This window comes from Heloderma suspectum, chromosome 1, assembly GCF_057233095.1.
Source record: "Heloderma suspectum isolate Gila_16-S chromosome 1, 16-S_ref, whole genome shotgun sequence".
Classification (NCBI taxonomy): domain Eukaryota; kingdom Metazoa; phylum Chordata; class Lepidosauria; order Squamata; family Helodermatidae; genus Heloderma; species Heloderma suspectum.
Genome location: NC_139458.1, coordinates 372495692 through 372515107, shown reverse-complemented (window position 1 = coordinate 372515107; position 19416 = coordinate 372495692). Strand labels below are relative to the sequence as shown.

Genomic DNA, 19416 nt, shown 5'->3' with positions numbered 1-19416 from the left:
GATCTCCTTAAATGTTTTCTCTCAAACCCCTGATAGCTATTTGTATATGTATATTAGCCCGGAAGCTTCTCTTCTCCAGGGATTCCAAGCATTCCCTTGTACCTGCATTGAAACTGACCAGACTTGTTGGTGTCTTCTGCTTCTTAGCTGGAGTTCTTAGCTTAATTAGCTTTATCCGACCTCTGCCACTTGAACTTTTAGCAGTTGAGTCTAGGGATGGACGAAAGTCACTTACCTGATCCCGAAGCTTGCTTCGCGGTGGGGGGGAGGCACCCCGTCCCTCCCCCCGAAATTCTGGGTGGGGGGGAGGCGCCCCCCCCAAATTCTGGGTGGGGGGGAGGCGCCCCATCCCTCCCCGCTGAAATTCTGGCCAGGGGGGATGCCCCGCCTCTCCGGCTGCAAAAGTTCTGCTCCTGCTGGGATGCAAACGGCGGCGGCCGTAGCCGCTGCCATTTGCGTCCCTGGCCTGTACTCAGCCATGATAGGCTACGTAAATGTTTATGTAGCCTATCACGGCTGACTTTGAAAAAAAGAAAAAAAAAGCGCGTACACAAATGGTGGCGCCCATGGGTGCCACCATTTGCGTTCCTTATTTTGGCACGGGTAGTCTACGTAAATATTTACGTAGACTACGGCGAAAATAAGGGCAATGCAAATAGCATTGCCCTTATTTTTGCCATAGTCTACGTAAATATTTACGTAGACTACCCGTGCCAAAATAAGGAACGCAAATGGCGCCGCCATTTGCGTACGCGCTTCCCCCCCCCCAAAGTCAGCCGTGATAGGCTACGTAAACATTTACGTAGCCTATCACGGTGTTTTTTGAAAATCTAGCCGTGATAGGCTACGTAAATCTTTACGTAGCCTATCACGTTTGTTTTGTTTTTTACTTGGAAATGGCGGTGGCAGCGGCCGGTCGGAAGACCGGCCACCGCCACCGCCGAACCGCCGCCGCAAGGGACATTCGCACAAGTTAAGTCCCATCCCGGGGGGGGGGGTGGCGGACCGTTTCTCCACCAATTTCGGGGGGCCAAATGCGTTGGCATTCGTGGAGAAATTCTCTGACATCCCTATGAGTGTCCTGGTTCCAGTCCTGGCGAATTTGTTTAATTTGGTTAGCTATATTGACTACTGGATTTGTTGTGCCTTTTGGTATTTCCAGCATGTTTTTCCCTGTGGTTGAACTGTCACTGTCCTCTTCCAGGCCTCATTTTGTTACCTTATCCTTGAGGTTAAAAAAGGACATGAGATGTCCATCTTCTTTTAGCGAGGAGCACTAATGCAACTTGTTGTCTCTCATCTTAGCTTTTCTTAATTTTCAAAGCTGTTTGTTTTTATTTCAAATGTAGCTTATGATGAGTCAGAGCTCAGGCTCAGGACACCATCTTAGCCCAATTATGCTATTCACCCCGCCCCCCAATATAAGATCATGTTTTAACAAACAAATAACTTAATTATTATCTTGTGAAATACAACTTCCCACAAAGAATTGTGGGAAGAATTTCCCACATCAAAGAATTTTGAAGTAGTTTGCCTCCAATATAAAATGTTAGTAAGGATACCTTCCCCTTTGAATGAAGAGAAAATGTCTAGGTTCAATCATATGCCAAGAGATATTAGAGAGATGCAGTGGTTCATTAGAACATTACTTTCCATATACTTGTCACCATATTTCATTAAGATTGATGTTTCATTCAGTAAACATACCTTGCTTTTTGATACACATGTTTTTCCAGATGAAGAAGGTTGAAGTTCAACTGTCATAACACCCTGTGATATTGTTCTATATAGAAACAGAAGAACAGATATTGCAATGTGTATGTACTTTAAAAAGAATCAAAACAGATACAGTTTGTTTTCATTATAGATATGTCTTTTCCCCACTTTTATATTACTAGCATGTCTGGGCCCTTAGTACAAAACATAATTCTGTGAAAAGTACTGTTATTGCCTGTGCAAGACTGAAATTAACTTTCATTTCCTTATGATGCTCAGAATCCTTAAAAGAAAGTTATCTACTATTTTACCTGGATTTTTAAAAAGATATCTGCGTATATATGTGCATGAATATTATGTACAATTGGACATTGGAAAAGTTTGGGAAAAATGCCTATTGAATATACTACTGCCTCTTTCATATATTGATTTTTTCTTGAAAGTTTTCTTAAATATATGTCTACATAAGAATTCTAGATTTACCCTGTTTGATACCAATATGTTTGTGAGAGAAAGAGTTATCAGATGATATCTAACTTGACCCATTCTGATTATTTGTAAATATTTATAAGCTGCCTTTCTGGACCAGGCCACCCTGCCTAATATCACTAATTATTGGGGGTCCTGATAACTTTGGTGGTGAGGGGGAGGATATCACACCATAGCAATTCAGATTCTGTATATTTTTTGGATCAAGTGATCCTTCCCATATTTTTCTATCCCAACCTTGCCACGGAATATTTCACATCATTCTCCTAAAGAAAAACAGTCGATTGTGCTGCTGACAATTTTGAAATACTGACAATCAAGTAATTATTTGTCAGTCTTGTATTCATTATGCTTGTTTGGACACAATAATGAGCCAGGGCTCCAGCGGAACTCTGACTTGTCTCTCCCCACAGGCCAGAGTCATAAGCTAACAACAAACCATGGTGTATTACTCCGGCTTGTCTAGAGTTCCTGATTTGCATATAACTATAAACAATGGATGGAAGGTCCATGGTTTGTTCAGCTGCTCCCACTTGCAGGAGGAGCAATCTAGCAGCATGCAGTGAGCATGACATGACAGGGTTCATTATGTCTGAACTGGGCCTCTAGGAAGTTTTGCTTCAGAAGCACAGAAAATAACAGCAAATTAATTTTAAAACTGAAGTAGCTGTTAGAAGTGGTATTTGTACTCTAGGGCTTGATGGATATGTAGTTGTTTTTTCTTTATTCTGGGTAAAATGTCATAAATAAAAGTCTAACAAGCCTTGAATAGTATTATATTAGCATTTTGTGCCAGCAAAACTCTTGCAAAGAATCCAAGGTGGTTTACGTGGTCCTTCTCCTCCTCACAACAAGATAGGTTAGGCTAAGACACAGTGATCGACCCACAGTCACCCAGTGAGCTTCATGGCTGAGTGGGGACTAGAACCTGGATCTCCAGAGTCCCAGTCCAACACTCTGACCACTACATCATGCTGGCTTTCCACTTCCATACTCTGAGGTTCTGATACAAAGCCCTGAAAGGGGGGGGGGGCAGGAGAGGCAACATTGGCATTAGGGTTGAGGGGGCCCTGGGCAAAATGCCCTCTGCCCCCTCCTCAACCTAGGTGCTCCACCTCCAGCCTCAGTTTCTCTCTCCTCCCTATATTTCTCTTCTCTCCCTTCTGCCAGCACCATCTTTCTGCTCTTCCCCCTTGGCACTCTTTCTTTCTCTGTGTGCTCTCTCTTCCCCCCTCCCCATCCCTCTTTTCTCACTTTCTGTTCCCTCCCTCATTACATACATACCATCTTTCTCTCCCCCCGCCCCGCATGCTCACCTGCCTTTATCTGCCGGTAATTGCACCTTTTCTTTCTCTGTCTTTGTTTTAACTTTTGGGAAAGTTTGGGGTTGCTGCAGAGTGTCATGCTATGGCTGGATTAGAGTCAGCATTCAGTTAAACTAAGGGGCAATCCCAAAGCAAGTCAATAAGTAGGCAATTAGCAAAAGCAGCTTTACCAGGCAGGAGGGGGAGTTTTTAGAGGTCTAAAAAGCAGCCAAGGTCCAAACACAGATAATCAGTCAGATACAATATGCAGTCCAAGAAGCAGAACCAAGTAGGGGTCCAAGGTCAGTAGCACAAAGGACCAGTTACAAGGCCAGGGATACAAAACAGGAGGAGCTGGTAAAAGGTGTTATTTCCAGCAAAAGTTAGACTGAGACTGCAGGCTTATATTGCTGGAGCTTCCTGAGCCCCACCCAGGGGTCAGCTGCAGTGCATTACAGGCCTTGCTCCTTAGGAGTCCCTTCCTCTTGAGTCCTACTTTGTGTTTGAGCACTTCTCCTTAAAGGAGCCCTAGTGGCCTACCTCTTGAGGTGATAATGCTCTCAGAGGCTAGGTGGTCACCTAGTCTCTGCCTCAGAGGCAGAACTCCCCTCCTCCCCTGGGGATGGAACTATGGTCATCTGCCCTGAGAGCCCAGGCTCCTCCAGGTCTCCTGCCATGGGTGGCTCCTTGGTGTTAGCCATCTCTGGGAGCTCTAGCTCCTCCTCAGAGAAGGATTCCTCAGTGGAAACATGAAACAGAGGATGCTTCAGCCATGCCTGGCATCTTCATTTCCCCAAGCTGCCCCTGGACCCACATGGAGCTGCATAGGCTGTTTGAAGAAATGAAGATGCTAGCACAACTGCAGCTTCCTCCACAGCACTATGCCTGATATTGTCTTAAAAGTTAAAAGAAAGGCAAACAGAGAAAGAAGAGGTGCCACTGCTTTGTAATGGGGTAGGGGAGAGAGTGACTAGGGTGCAGGGGGAGAGAAAAGGAAAGAGAGCACTGGCAGGAGGTGGTGGTGCTTGCCTAAAAGCTTTTTTTTAAAAAAAAGAGATGTGTGTAGTGAGTGCATTTGGGTTCTCTCTAGGCTGCAGGGCACAGATCTAATCCCAGTGGTCTGGTCCTAGTGCTGCCCTGGGAAGCAAATTCATTGACCCTGTTTGGATGTGATGGCAGCGTGATGGCGGCATTCGGCGGCAATTAATGGGCTAATTAGTTAATTAACCCACAAATTGTGGGGCTGTAGGTTGCATGCAAGCTGCTTCTGGTTTCCAGGAACAGCCTATGAATGTAGCATTAGTAGGTTGTTTCCATGATGTCCAAACCTGGGCACTTGGGGGTGTTCCTGGGTTAAACAATCCCAAGTTAGCCCAAGAACAAACTATGGGTTAATTTGGCATTGTTTAACCCACGAACAATCTCAAGTACCTTGGTTTGGATGTCATAGAAACAACCTATGGATACTGCATTCATAGGTTGTTGCTGGAATGCAGTTTGTGGATTCATTAACCCATGAATTGCCGCTGAACACTGCCATTAGATCCAAATATGGACGTTGTGTGGCTCCCATCTGCAGAAGAGGTGCTGAATACAAATAATATGCTGAGCTTAGAAAATTCCTGCCTGGCTGCACTTTTGACCTACACAGGGCCGGCTGGACATATTGCTGCTGGAGGCAGAGCAGCAAATGGTGCCCATTTCCACAATTCAAGGTGCATAGTACCCAAGGTCAACCAAATTATATTGCTACCTGAGGCCGAAAATCACACGAGCACCTCTCTCCTTCCATGGCAGTAAAAATACAATTATAGTCAATGAAACAACTAACAATTTGATGCCTTTTCATGACATCCCAAATCAGTTGCCTGAGGTGGCTGCCTCACTCTGCCTAATGGTATGGCTGACCCTGTGTACACAAGAAGTCTTGCACATGCAGTCTTTCCATTTATTATCCATTAGTGGATGGAGCAGATGCATGTACACAAAAATGTGGAAATGCATTGGCTTCCTCTTTTGAACTTAAAGGGGGCAGTCCATGCTGGCAGAGAGACTCTGTGAGCATTTAAAAGCTCCAAAAAAAAAAACACCCCACCCTTAATGTTTATTTATAGGTATATTGTAGCATTTTAACTGTCTGATATGTTTTAATATTGTTGTCTTTTGGAATTGTATTTGATATTATTGTACTTGTTTTTGTATTATGGTGTTACTCACTTTGGCTTTCTTTAGAGAGACAAGTGAGGTACAAATAAATAATGCGTAGGTCAGCTCAGTTCAATTTTGGATCATTTTAAAAGTAGCTAGCAATTCAGTGCTAAAAGAGTTGCTGTGGTAAAAAAAAGTCAGAGAAATCCCTGAATGCAAATATGATATTGACACTTCAATTACTATACTGTACTACTTGATTGGTAGTTTAACTGTCATGGTACTTACACTGCAGATTGATAATCAAACCTTTCTGAGTAATCCTTTTCATGATAAAATGTGATTGTCTATGAGGCACAAATAGGCAACAATAATTAGTAAGCTAGATAAGATCATTATCCACAAATATTTTGCTAAAGCATTTATTTCTTAGGAGAGAGCAATTTAAAACACACAGCCCCTTATCATTGCAGGTTTAGGGCAGCTAAATGCCTTTATAAGATCAGATTATTAAACAAAATATAAAACTCCCAGAGTTATAAGAACTTTAAAGTATATAGGACCATATATATATATATATATATTCCATTCTTAGCTTCAGCCTCAAAATGGCTGCCCAAATGAATAGGTACAGCATTAACTCTATCCTAAATTACTTATTTTTAAAATATTTTTACATTATCTATTAAGGCAAAGACCCCATAACGCAGTTTACAAGATAACATTTTAAAATGGTAAAATATAGAATGCAGCTAACTAAAACACCAGTATGAAACATTTTAAATAACAACACTAAATTTTTTAAATTATAAAATAATTATCCATTCATTTAAAAGGAGATTGGAACATTTGGGTCTTTAAGGCCCACTTAAAAACAGTCAGGGAGAGGAATCATTCACACATCCCATGGTAGGATATTCCATAAGGGTGGAGCCAACACAGAAAAGCTTTGTAGCTTTTTATATATTATAAATATATGTGTTGAATTTATAAACCTTTTATTTATAAAATGCACGGATAGTATGTGAAGTTCACCTTGCATAGATTGTGTAATTCTTCCTGTCATTCTTTCTACATCACTTTCATTCCAAAGATTCAAATAAAAGGACCTGATTGTAGGAATAGGGCTTGTCTGCATAATGAGTTTACCTCAGATCAGTGGTCTGTTGATTTAACACAACCTTATTCACAGCAAAACTCTCATGTTCTTAATGAAAACAGACCTTGGATCAGTGTAGGAAAGGCATTACCAATAAGGCATGGGCCATACCACATTGCTTAGAAGGTGCAGACCAAAAAGATGTGAAGTTGAACTAAATAGGTTCCGTACTCAGTCATCATACAATATGTTGACTAAGATGAATCTATTTGTAGTTCCTCCCTGTACCTCAATTCTGCCTGGCTTTAAAGTGTGCAAGATAAGCCAATTCTTCACTCACTTCAGTGTGTGTGTGTGTGTGTGTGTGGCGGGGGGGGTTGCACATTTTATGAGAAATTTCTCAGTGATATTTATGTAATTTTCTATGTGCATATAACCTTAAAATAAGCTTATCCATATGGGTTAAGGCCAAGCAAAACCTGATTCTTTTTATTTTTGTGTGTGTGTTCGGAAAAGAAAACCACACTGTTAGTACTTATGAAGAGTTTCTGTTTTTTAAATGGCACAAAAGAGCCTTCTGTTTGTATAATTCTAATTAGGCTTTCTTTTTAATGTGTTATATCTTTTACAAATAGATGATCATATTAAAAGGTAGTGGATGACCAGCAAAGCAACATTTCTAGGTAGGCTGCACATTACATGGTGGCAAACAAATATTTTCCACTGTGTGTGCATGTAGGAAGATGCTACAACCAAACCTGGCACTTTTGGACATGTATCCAGTGGTGTAGTGGTACATTTTGAAGTGCAGGCGCTCATGACAGTTCCCACAGCCACACTCCCAAGGATGGTCCCAGGGCAACTTCACACCGGGCTTTTATCCTGCGACTGAGATTGCTCCTTCACTGAAGTTTGCAGGTTCCTTACATGATGCCGTGACCCTACAGGGCATCTCCTGCACTAAATGCCCTTTGTTCTGTTTTTAAATAGATCACAGATAATGAGCTATCAAATTACCCCATTGTGTTCCACTTCAGTTTCCTCCATGAAAAGAATTAAAGCGGCAAGTGAAGGAACGAGATCAATGAAAGATAATGGAAGACTCAGATACGGGGAGAAGGAGGGGGAAGGGGAGGGGAGAAAGGAAGCGTGTATAAAGGGAGTCAGTTGTGATCCTGCATTTAAAATGGAAGCAGAAAGCCCCATTTTAAATGCAGGATTTTAGGCTGGTGTAGAGATGCCCCCCAAATTCAGGCTGCTGTGTTGATTCATATCAACAAACCAGTTCTAGCAGTTTTCCACCTGGAGCAAAGTATTTTGGAGGATACTTTGTATTACAACAGGGAACAATATATTGTTGTTGGAAAAATTCACTCCCCCCCCCCCCCGAGTACTGTGAAGATTGCAGCTAAGCTCAGAGGGAACAGGGAATTCTGGAGGGGGGTGGCAGATGATAGCGCCCCTGCTAATAAAAAGAATGCCAGCACTGTGTTTCTGTGAGCCCTGGCTCTACTACAGCACTGCCTGTATCTACGTGACAGAAGAGCTTGCAAATGTGTTGCCATGTGCACACACTTTTCATGTGCATATATTGCCCCTTAATGTAAGAACTGATATATGGTTTAATTGAAATGCATAATCCTAGTGGAGTACAGTAAAAAGTCAGAGTAAGTGGAGAAGTGGCATGGGACATAGAAACATTTAAACAGCATTTAGGGAGTATCTTATTTAAAAAGTGATAATACATGTGGATGTATTTGCGCTATTGAACACTCCTGTGTGCAGCATTTATGGTGCTTACATGAAATACTATGTCTCAAACCTAAAGTTCACCCAGACTCCCCTGTCTTCCAATTGCAAACTCATAAAGGGTACTAAATTGTCAGATACAGAAGCAAAGGGGTCTGACTGCTCAACATCACACATTTTGTAATTACAGTAATGTTATTGCTGATAGGTTTAAATGTTTGGGATTAAAGTGCCCTGGAATTAAAAATTTCCTTAAAGATTATTTGGTTTGGCTATAGAGGCTCATTGAATCTATTTTGCCTCCAAAATATAATTCATTCTAGGGTAGGTTAGGATTCTAGCAGGTCTTTCTATATGAAAAGAACCTCTACATTTTAAGAACATTTCAAGCATCTGTTGAAGGACTGATTGTGATTGCTTCCACACTAGAGCCCTTTAGTGCTGCTGAGGTGTGGCTTTTTCACAATCTGTTGCAAGTGGAGCTAAGGTAGTGGTTTCATACTACACATAATATAGTGCCCTATTATCCACCAATGCCTTTTCCTATGGCCAATACTCTTCTATAAACTTTAATTACAAATCAGTCTTGTTCCCTGTATTACTAATTTTAAAAATTGCCCCTCCAAGCTTATGTCCATTTTATTAGTGCTTGCTTAGCAAAACCATGGGATAGTTCCCTTTAATTAGCCAACTTTTGTTCCCTGGTGGGGGAGAGAATGAAATTACTGGCTTCCTCCCATTACTTTTTCTTTTATTGTGAAATAGCACTATTCCACTATAAAAGAAAGAAAAACTAATGGCAGGAAACCAATAATTTAACTCTCTCCCTGGCAGAAAACAGTTCTGAATAGAAAGCAATAAAAAAGCCAAAATCTGCAGAGGCTCGTAATAGTGCTTTGCCTGTCTACGGTGGAAGGCAGCACAGAAAACACTGGAATACAGTGATTCGAAAACATAATCTGCATTCTTCATAAATAAAGGATGACCATAAAGGATGAATAAAGGCTAAAGGGTTATAAAGGAAGGCAATTCCAGAGAAAAGAGCTAGCATGGAAGCAACTATACTCATTGATGTCCTGACAGGCATACTCAGTCTTATCCAGAACAATAACATGAGGTAGAAAGTAATGGTATTATATGCAGAAACTACTCACCTGGTTCTTAGTGCAGATTCCACGAGATATTTCATAATGTTCATGTGTTTTTTGGGCCAGCAAATCTGGCCTGTAGACTTCAATCTCTATAAATAAACCCAGATTTTCCAGAAAGACTATCTGAGCCCAAAAGGTCAACTTTTCTCCCATGTCTAGATAATAAATATCTAGTTTCATATTGTGTTCGAATGATATGTATGGACAGACTTCTTGTAATCCCAGCGTAGCACTAAATATTTCCAATTTCAATGGATAGATCTGGCGTTTGATATCTCGACCTTCGATCGTGAGCAAATATATGTCACCAGCGGGATTACAGTAAAAAACAAAATGTTTAGTTGCACTTTCCCATGCAGCAAGTTTTACAGCATCTGTCATTTCAAATTTTAAGAAAAACATGACATTGTTTTTCAGCTTTATTATGGTGTTCCCACTATAGTCTGCAAAAGAAGAAGAATCTACCATCACTCTTCTAGCTTTTCTCTAAGTAACTAAAAAGGTTTTATATATAAAAATGCACTTTTTTGAGGCTGCAATCTTAATCACACTTGTAAGGGAGTAAGCCCCACTGAACACAGTGGAACATACTCCTCTGTAAACATGCATAGGATTGAACTGTAGGTTCTTCTTTGCTTCTTACCTCCAAGCATAAGTATTCTTTTATTTATTACATTTGTATCCTAGGGGGGATCTTCACGACAACAGAATGAGAAGCACATTGGAGTATTACCCGGATTTTCATGGAATTGGCTTTAGTCCATCAGGGACACACAAAGCAAGATAAGCTGAGTGGCCATACCTTTAAAATCCAGTTTTCATGGGTCACACAGTACTTGAAAGGAACATACTTCCAGGTGGGGTGGGCGGAGTAGAACTGAATGTCATCAACCTGGTAGGGGCTGCTCAACCAATGAGAGAGGCTTGTTCCCCACCCCTGTCCAGGCTTCCCCCTGCTACTACATTATTATGAATGGAGAGCAACTAATTCACAGTTCCGAAGGCTCCCCCCTTGACCACATCACTGCCAGTCCACAGAGGCATGCCCTGGATTCATTGCAGGGGAGACATGGCACACTGGTAAAACTGCCAGGGAGCTGTTTTTGTAGCAGCCATGTCGGGGGTCAGACTAAGTGGTCTCATGTTCTTGCTGAGCTAGCATAGTTTGGCAGGAACAGCAATGTAGATACTTCCCCTGTCAGCAAGCCGAATTGCACAACACAGTCATGATTTTACCTTTTTGCTTACTGCAAGACTGTATCCTTGTTCTCAAGAAAGAATGTCCTATGGCCCATTTCCTGTACTATAAACAACTGTACCAACTGTAAAACCACAGGAGAGGGGGTGGGAGAAAGGGTCGCTTGTGTGTCATCATCTCTATAAAAGTAATGTGTGGCTATGCCTCGGGCCTTCTGGCTCTTTGGAAGTGATTCCAGCCTTAAGCGTTAAATAAAGAAGTACACATTTTCCTTCACTCCGTGGTCTCTCTGACTCTGATTTCTGCTACATAAATGGTGCCGTGACTCGGATGTGGCAGGCTCTGAGCCAGACCGGTGGCACTTGCCTGCTCTTCTTCGCCGCACCAGGAGGGAGACCTCGGCGCACATTTTCCCTTCTTGGCGCCATCGACCTTTTTGTCGGGTGAACAGGAGACTGCTTGTGCCGAGATCTCCTGAACGGCTGTGAGCATCAAGGGAACCCCAGCGAGCGGAGAAAGGAATTTGAGCCCTGCCTGTATCGCAGCTGCAATTGAGTTGAAACCCACATTGGAAGCCTTCAGGAGAAAGGCAAGTATATAGAGTAGAAAGTGGGCCCCGCCTTTAGGGAGAAAGGCCACTGGGCAGAAAAAAAGAGGGCCCCACCTTAAGAAAAAGGTCAGTGTTGGTAGAACCTACTCCTTGCGGGTAGAAGGGGGGCCTGATCACACCCCCGAGCGGGCGCCAGTACTCAGCGCGGACAGGACTCAGCAGGAAGCTGGGGAAGCCATTTTTCCGCTCTAGTGAAAAGTGGGAAAAGTGGGTGGCAGGGACATATGAATGCAGTGGAGAGATTGATGATAGTGTGAGTGGCTACTGCGGTTTCTGACGCATACCGTTGACCGTCCGGGTGCCCAGGCCAGTAGCAAAGTGCGTGGTATGAAATTCCTTTTGTGTTGGCCAGTGAGAACCCTTACTCACTGACCAATCCCCTTTCCCTCCTTGTGTCTGTCTTTATCTTAGGAGAGAGGCTATGGGAGGTGGGGGAAGCAAGACTTGCACCCCCTTGAGATGTATGTTAAAAAAAAATTTTAAAAAAAAAATTAAAAAAAGATTTTTTAAAAAGGATTCAGAATAGAGAGAGGGAATAGCAAAAAAGCTCAAGGTCGAGCTGAGAGAAAAAAAGAACAAGATCTGAGGCTGTTAATCAGAGAAATGTTGCAAGACAGCCTGGCTTTTGATGAAGCGTGGGAGTGTGAGGCCGAAGAAGTAACCGTTAGCCTAGTGTGCCGGGAGGGCAGCAGAATTGCCCACAACATTCTGAGTTGTGCAACATCATCACCTCGCCTAATTGAGATGAAATCCCTAAGAAATGGAAGCTGAAAATGAAGACCAAAAGATGAAGGCACAAAATGGAGAATAAAGGTGAAGAATCAGCCCCCAGGGCACAGGCTAGACCCCTCTTCGAGTGAAAAGTGTGCCATAAGACTGTCCCAAGGCAGAATGAAGCAGAAAAACGACGATGAAGATCTCTGTCAAGGTAGCCGTGTTTAGCTTTGAACTGTCCTAGAATTTCATAGAGCCTGTAGACCATCAGCTATATGATTTCTGAAGGGCGTAACCGTTAAGCTTTTGCCGTGGGATTCCCTGCAATGAAGAAATCTCACTAATTTAAGCGTCCAGTGTTAGACTGCCTAAGTGTGTGTGCTGAGGAGACCGAGAAACCAGACAGCATGTTCCTGGCCAAGCCAAAATCACGCTACTACCATGCTCCTAAAAGCTGCAATAAACTGTGTAAGCTGGAAGACCCAACCTGATTGAGAAGATGATATTGGAGTAACTGTCTTGAAAAAACAGTGAAATCTGTGTAGCTGGCTGGCTGACGCTGTCAGCGATGTTACAACTTTAAATTAAGACTGTTTTCCTGTTTGAGACCCCAGAGAAGAAAGCTGACCCGAGTTATTTGTTGCCCGTGCCAAAGCAAAAATTTAGCTGCCCTGTACCTCATCGTGTCCTGTTTTGAGCTTGGGATTTACAAATACAAACAAACTGAGAAGCTTGCCTTTGAAGTCCTGCAAATCACCCCACCACCTCCCCGAAAAAGATTAATGGCTGCCTGAAAAATGCAAGTATAAGGCGATGCCCATCACCCCCCAGCGTCCTGAGTTTCGGCACTTTGCTTTCGTGTACCAAGTTAAAGGGGAAGAGAAGAAAAGAGGGTGTGTGTGTGTGATATTGTAAATCCCTGGCTAGCTTGTCTAGTGATAGATAGCCCTGAGAGCTTTCCCCCCCTAATTGCTGGATCTGCTCCATCATGCCTTACCATGCAAAAAGTGTTTTCCATTCATTGTGTTAAATTGCAGAAAAAGTTTGTTGTGTATATTTTATGGTTTCTTAGATATCATAAAATATATGTGATATTTGCAGATTAGTGTTAGTTGCAACTCCAAATAATACTGAGTGTGGTTCCCAATGAATGACAAGGAGAAAAGACAAAGGCAAGTCGAGAAAGACAGAGGCAAGCAGAAAAGACAGAGGAATAGGGAAAGTGGCAGACAGATAGAGAAAGGGGAAAAAAAAGAAGAAAGAGAAGGCAAGAGGCAAAGAAAAAACATTTGTAGAAAAGAAGCATGGCCATAGTTGCCCCCAGGGTAAATTAGAAGCAGCTGATTGTGCCTGGAGCTTATTACCTGGGGTAAAGTAGCCACAATAATGTAATAGTTCTTTAAGATGAAGAAAATGTAACTAGAAGGAGAAGAAGAGCCTATCCCAAATGTGCGTCATTGGGACTAGTGTAAGGCAGAAAGGTTTAAGTAAGTGAATTTAAAAAAGAAGAGACAAGGCTGGTGCATAAAAAAGAAAGTTTTATATAAAAAGTTTGAAACATGATCTGCAATACAGGCAGATCAGCAAGAAAAAGAAAGCAAAAGAAAGAGAGAGAGATTTGTCTTCCCATACTAATAAATAAAAGTGTTATCAAGCACCTTGGGAAGCCAAGTTGTTTACAGAAAGCTGTGCCTGAGAACCAAACACTTCTAGCCTATGCTGAAAATGCTTGCTAGTGTTGTGCTGCCTCATGGGTAACATGTATGGTATAAAACCCATTTAGCCCAATAGTTCGTGGTTCAGAGAAGCTGTCTGATCCAACCATTAGGTATGCCTGTGTGCTGTAAGTTACCCAATAAAGTCTCCTTGTAAGTAACCCCCCCCCCGCTGGAATCCCAAAACACAAGCGGGGCTAGAGCGCCTCACCCAGTATCAAACCCTGCTGTTAAAAGCCATGAGAGCAAGTATGAAAAAGTCAGTTAATATAACCAAAGTGTCTAAAGTGCTGCAAGGTGCCACCGAAGCCCCCAGAGCGTACTTGGAGCATCTTTTAAATGCCTATCGCCAGTATGCCCCGCTCGACCCAGAGGCCCCAGAAAACGTAGACGAAGAAATGAAAAAAACCCGGCAGAGGCAGAAGATTCTTAAGAAAAAACCAGTGTGCCCAGTGCGGACAAGATGGATATTGGTGGCGTGAATGCCCAAATGAAATAAATCAAACACACGAAAGAGAAAACCAAAGGGGCCAGAACGGGCGAGGGAGGAGACAGCTTAGTTAGCAACCAAACTAGAAAGCAGGGGTCTATAAAAATGTATAAAGAAGCCGCCTTCATTAAAGTGGCTAAAACCAAAAGTCTTAAATAAGACAGACCGGGCCCCCTTAATCTCAGCCCCGGGAAGCCCCTAGTCACTGCCACTGTGAGCGGCCATGACATTGACTTCATAATTGACACTGGAGCAGCATCAAGAGCAAGCAAACGTTAGCCTTAAACAAGAAGTCCAAACACTGGGCAAAGTTCTTCAAGCCCAGCGTCGTTTTGTCTTAGAAAATAAGCCCCAATTCCCATTACAGAGATTCATTCTTTCCAACCAGGAGATGTACGGGTCAAAAAGTAGAAAAATGACCCTTTGACTCCCAGATGGAGAGGACCAAAAACTGTTATACTTTCCACCCCCACAGCTATAAAAGTAGCTGGAATTAAACCCTGGATACATTGGACACGAGTCAAGAGAGCGAAAGGAGGGGAATGGACTGTAAACAGACATCCCACAAATTCTTTAAAAATCATTCTGAAAAGGCAGTAAGAAGACTCAGGCTAGACCTTACTGTGGGCACACCTGGAGACTGTCCACCCAGCGTACGGTCAGACCTGCACCTGGAGAATTGAAGAAGGGGACTAGACCCTGCTGCAGCTAGCCAGGTGAATAGCTGCCCGGCATACGGTCAGATCCCAAAGATCAAATATGCGTGTTGTAGTGTTAGTAGTGTTGCATTGTGTTTCCCTAATAAGATATGAAAAAGGGGGGCCTGCCCCTGGAGGAGGTAGTTTGTCCCAGCGATTCGCTGATAATTACTGGCTTCACTTAGCTAACATCACTGGGATAAAGTATTTTTGTTTACCAAAAGATATACCTGCAAACAGGCTTATTAGCACTTGTCTAATACCTGTCTGTAACCATCCTGAAAGAATTCAAAAAGATACCATGTTAAGAGTTTATAGTGTAAGTTTAACTTATTCCCAAAATGCTGATTGGGGCGTGGTTGCAAAGATCCTACCCCCTACAGAATTTACGCACCCCCATTGTTGCTGGAACAAATGCTACGTGTGCGCGAATGATCAACTGTCAAAAATCTTCCGGAAAATGTAAAGCTATCCCTGGTCCCCCCCTTCCACTGTAATGAAATTCAAAATATATCTTTTAATGAGGCCTACATACTTTTGCCTCATGGATAGTTTTGGACATGTGGTTCCCGCACTTGGTCATTTATTCCTGCCAACTTGTCCGATAACCAACCATTTTGCCTCAGTTGCCTAGTGCCAGTCCTTCCCCCGTGGCCTAAAAAAATCCGTCAACGGCAGCCTCGAGCACTGCAACTGACTGAAAATTGTAATAATCATGTGCAGCTATACTCTGACTCGGAAAAATTGGCCTTAGCGATGTCACTAGTTGGTGTTCCAGGTTTAGCCTTGGCTGATGGTCTGAAAATCAACCGGTTAGCGTGCAGCTCGGCCAAAAGTATAAATGCCACCTCACGAGCATTGTCATTATTAAATAAAGAAGTTGCATGATCTAAGAGGTGCGGTTCTAGAAAATAGAGCTGGTATAGATTACCTCTTCCTTCTTCATCATTTGGGTTGTGAGACACACCAAAAGCTCTGTTGCTTTAACTTAACTGATAATGGCAATGCTGTAGATGAACAGATCAACAAACTGCACCAAATAGTCGCTGACATCAAAATAAAGCAACATAATTGGCTCGACTGGTTGACCTCTTGGCTTCCAGATCTCAGCTGGCTCAAAGCATTATTTGTTCTGACTTTACCAGTAGCAGTGGTAGGGGTACTGTTATGCCTCTGCATCCCCTGGTTTATGCGTTGCTTAAACAATCTGTTTATTGCCTCAGCCACAAAAACAGCCGCCCACTATGCTTTAATAGCTCAACAAGATATTAAGTAAGAAAGTTGCCATAAAAATCCTGTGTTATGCCTTGCCAACCGAGATGTCTACTTGTGTAATGAAATGCTATAATTGTAATAAAATTATGCATTTAAGGGGGGAATGTAGCAGCCCTATAAAAGTAATCATCTCTATAAAAGTAATGTGTGGCTATGCCTCGGGCCTTCTGGCTCTTTGGAAGTGATTCCAGCCTTAAGCCCACGCGTTAAATAAAGAAGTACTCATTTTCCTTCACTCCGTGGTCTCTCTGACTCTGATTTCTGCTAAATTTTTAGTTTTAAAAAGTCGGTGTAAAAGGAGTTTCAGAAAATGTGTTTTTTCAAGAGGGAAGCAGCTGGTTGGTACCGGATTGGTAACATCATCTGTCGCAGACTGCTCTAACTTTGCACCAAGTTGCTTGTGAAGACAGCTCTTTACTTTTCCTTCAAGGAGCTCATTTGGGCTTATATAATTCCAGTGTAGGCTGGTGGCTGCAATATCAGTGGGGCTGTGAATCCATTCTAGGTTTCAGTCAGAACTGAAGGAGCAATACAAGATATTTTGAGGATAGGGTTCAACACCTTGTATAGCTCCGTTAGAGTTCTGGCTGGTTCTGACTGAAACCCAGAATGGATTCACAGCTCCAAAGAAATTGGAGCTACCGGCCTCCACTATATAATTCTCCCTGTTTTATCCTCACAATAAACTTGTGAGGTACATTAGGGTGTAGCTGACTCAAGGTCACCCAGAAATTTTTATGGCTAATTTAATCTAGGTTTCTTTAATCCTGTCTAGCACTCTAAGCAATTCACCACATTGTCTTTTTAACACAAAGTAGTCTTAGATATTGTATTGGGCTACAACTACCACAGCATTACCTCAGCTGGGATTTGTTAAGGCTAAGAGTTCCCCTCATAAGGAAAACAAAATTTGTTTTCAAAATTTTAAGAGGCATTAATATATCACATCTTTCTTTCTGTTTTATATGTGATGCCCCTGGCATGCCCAAGCATACATATCTAATACTTGAGAAGCCTTTACTTTTAGGTGATGCTTTATTATAGACTAGCTACTTATGAGTGGGTTGGCTTGTGTGGCAAAATACACTTCTGGCTTCTAGACTACTATCTCAAAAAAGCTATACAAGAGCTAGCTTAATGAAGTACTAATTATGCAATATTTAGTCCTGATGGAATGGATCAGCATTGCCAGAATTCTGCTGGGGAAACTTCACCTTCCCACCTTTAACACCTTTAACTTCTAGAAAACGTCAAGTGCCATTCTTTCCCTCTATAGGGAACTCACTGCCGACATTGCAGATACTGCTTTGGGGAGGGGAAATGCAATTCTTCTCTTAACTATACTTGGGGAACTTCTCCTGCCCAGTCCTTCCCCTGTAAAAGCCTGTGCCATTACTGTGCTGTTCCAGGAAGGTGACATGATTTTCCCCATCACTCCTAGTTAGTCCTACTAGCCTTTCAAACAAAAATTAGGTGACATTGACCATCACCTGCAGGGTGAATCATAGGTTGGGCCAGGAGGACCATTTCAAGCTCAAAGAAGGCTTCAAATTTAGACACTTGTTGATTTTTGGCATTTAATACGTTTCACTAGTTAGATTTTCATGTACTGAGTGCAAAGGTCTGTAAAGGTCTCTGTTAGTGTGTAAGCTGAACGTGTTTATAAAGCTCCTGTGATCAGAAACCCTGATAAGACAACTGCAACAGATGATATTTCAATACCAGCACCTGAATATGTGGACGGTAGTCAAGAAGGAGATGTGCCAACAGTAACGTATGCAGCAGAAGATCCTTAGTATGAAGAAACTTAAAAGCAACAAGAAAATGTAGATCTTACACAGCAAGAAAAATTAACAAGTACTACAGGTTTGTTCAGGAGGCAGCAACTCAATCCATCCCCAAGAAAAAGAAATGCAAGAAAGCCAAGTGGCTGTCTGATGAGGCTTTACAAGTAGCTCACGAAAGAAGGGAAGCGAAAAGCAAGGGAGAAAGGGGAAGATATACCCAACTGAATGCAGAGTTCCAGAGAATAGCAAGGAGAGACAAGAAGGCCTTCTTAAATGAACAATGCAAAGAAATCGAGGAAAACAACAGAATGGGAAAGACTAGAGATCTCTTCAAGAAAATCGGAGATCTCAAGGGAACGTTTTGTGCAAAGACGGGCATGATAAAGGACAAAGAAGGCAGGGACCTCACAGAAGCAGATGAGATTAAGAAGAGGTGGAAAGAATACACAGAAGAACTATACAGGAAAGATCTGAATGTCCCTGATAGCCATGATAGTGCAGTCACTGAACTTGAGCCGGACATCCTAGAGAGTGAAGTCAAGTGGGCCTTAGGAAGCATTAATAACAACAAAGCTAGCGGAGATGACAGTATTCCAGCTGAGTTATTTAAAATCCTAAAAGATGATGCTGTTAAAGTGCTGCATTCAATATGCCAACAAATCTGGAACACTCAACAGTGGCCACAAGACTGGAAAAGGTCAGTTTACATTCCAATTCCAAAGAAGGGCAACGCCAAAGAGTGTTCAAACTACCGCACAATTGCGCTCATTTCACATGCCAGCAAGGTGATGCTCAAAATCCTACAAGCTAGGCTTCAGCAGTATGCGAACCGAGAACTACCGGAAGTACGAGCTGGGTTTAGAAGAGGCAGAGGAACTAGAGATCAAATCGCCAACATTCGCTGCATCATGGAGAAAGCAAGAGAATTCCAGAAAAATGTCTATTTCTGCTTCATTGACTACGCTAAAGCCTTTGATTGTGTGGATCACAACAAACTGTGGCAAATTCTTAAAGTGATGGGAGTACCAGACCACCTTACCTGTCTCCTGAGAAACCTGTACGAGGGTCAAGAAGCAACAGTAAGAACCAGACATGGAACAACCGATTGGTTCAAAATTGGGAAAGGAGTACGACAAGGCTGCATATTGTCACCCTGCTTATTTAACTTATATGCAGAGTACATCATGAGAAATGCCGGGTTGGATGAATCAGAGGTCGGAATTAAGATTGCTGGGAGAATTATCAACAACCTCCGATATGCAGACGATACCAC

At 42.4% G+C, this 19416-nt stretch overlaps 1 protein-coding gene across 1 annotated transcript in view; it reads right to left on the bottom strand.

Moving 5' to 3' along the window:
* The window catches only part of LOC146359857 (cation channel sperm-associated auxiliary subunit epsilon-like), a 207030-nt gene that overhangs the window by 46366 nt on the left and 141248 nt on the right, over positions 1-19416 (bottom strand). The window contains exons 11-13 of the mRNA XM_084828255.1: positions 9660-10099; positions 5946-6004; positions 1708-1783 (exon numbers count right to left, since the gene is read on the bottom strand). Of these exons, the coding sequence (XP_084684381.1) occupies positions 1708-1783; positions 5946-6004; positions 9660-10099 (575 nt within the window). The remainder of the gene's footprint in view (positions 1-1707; positions 1784-5945; positions 6005-9659; positions 10100-19416) is intronic.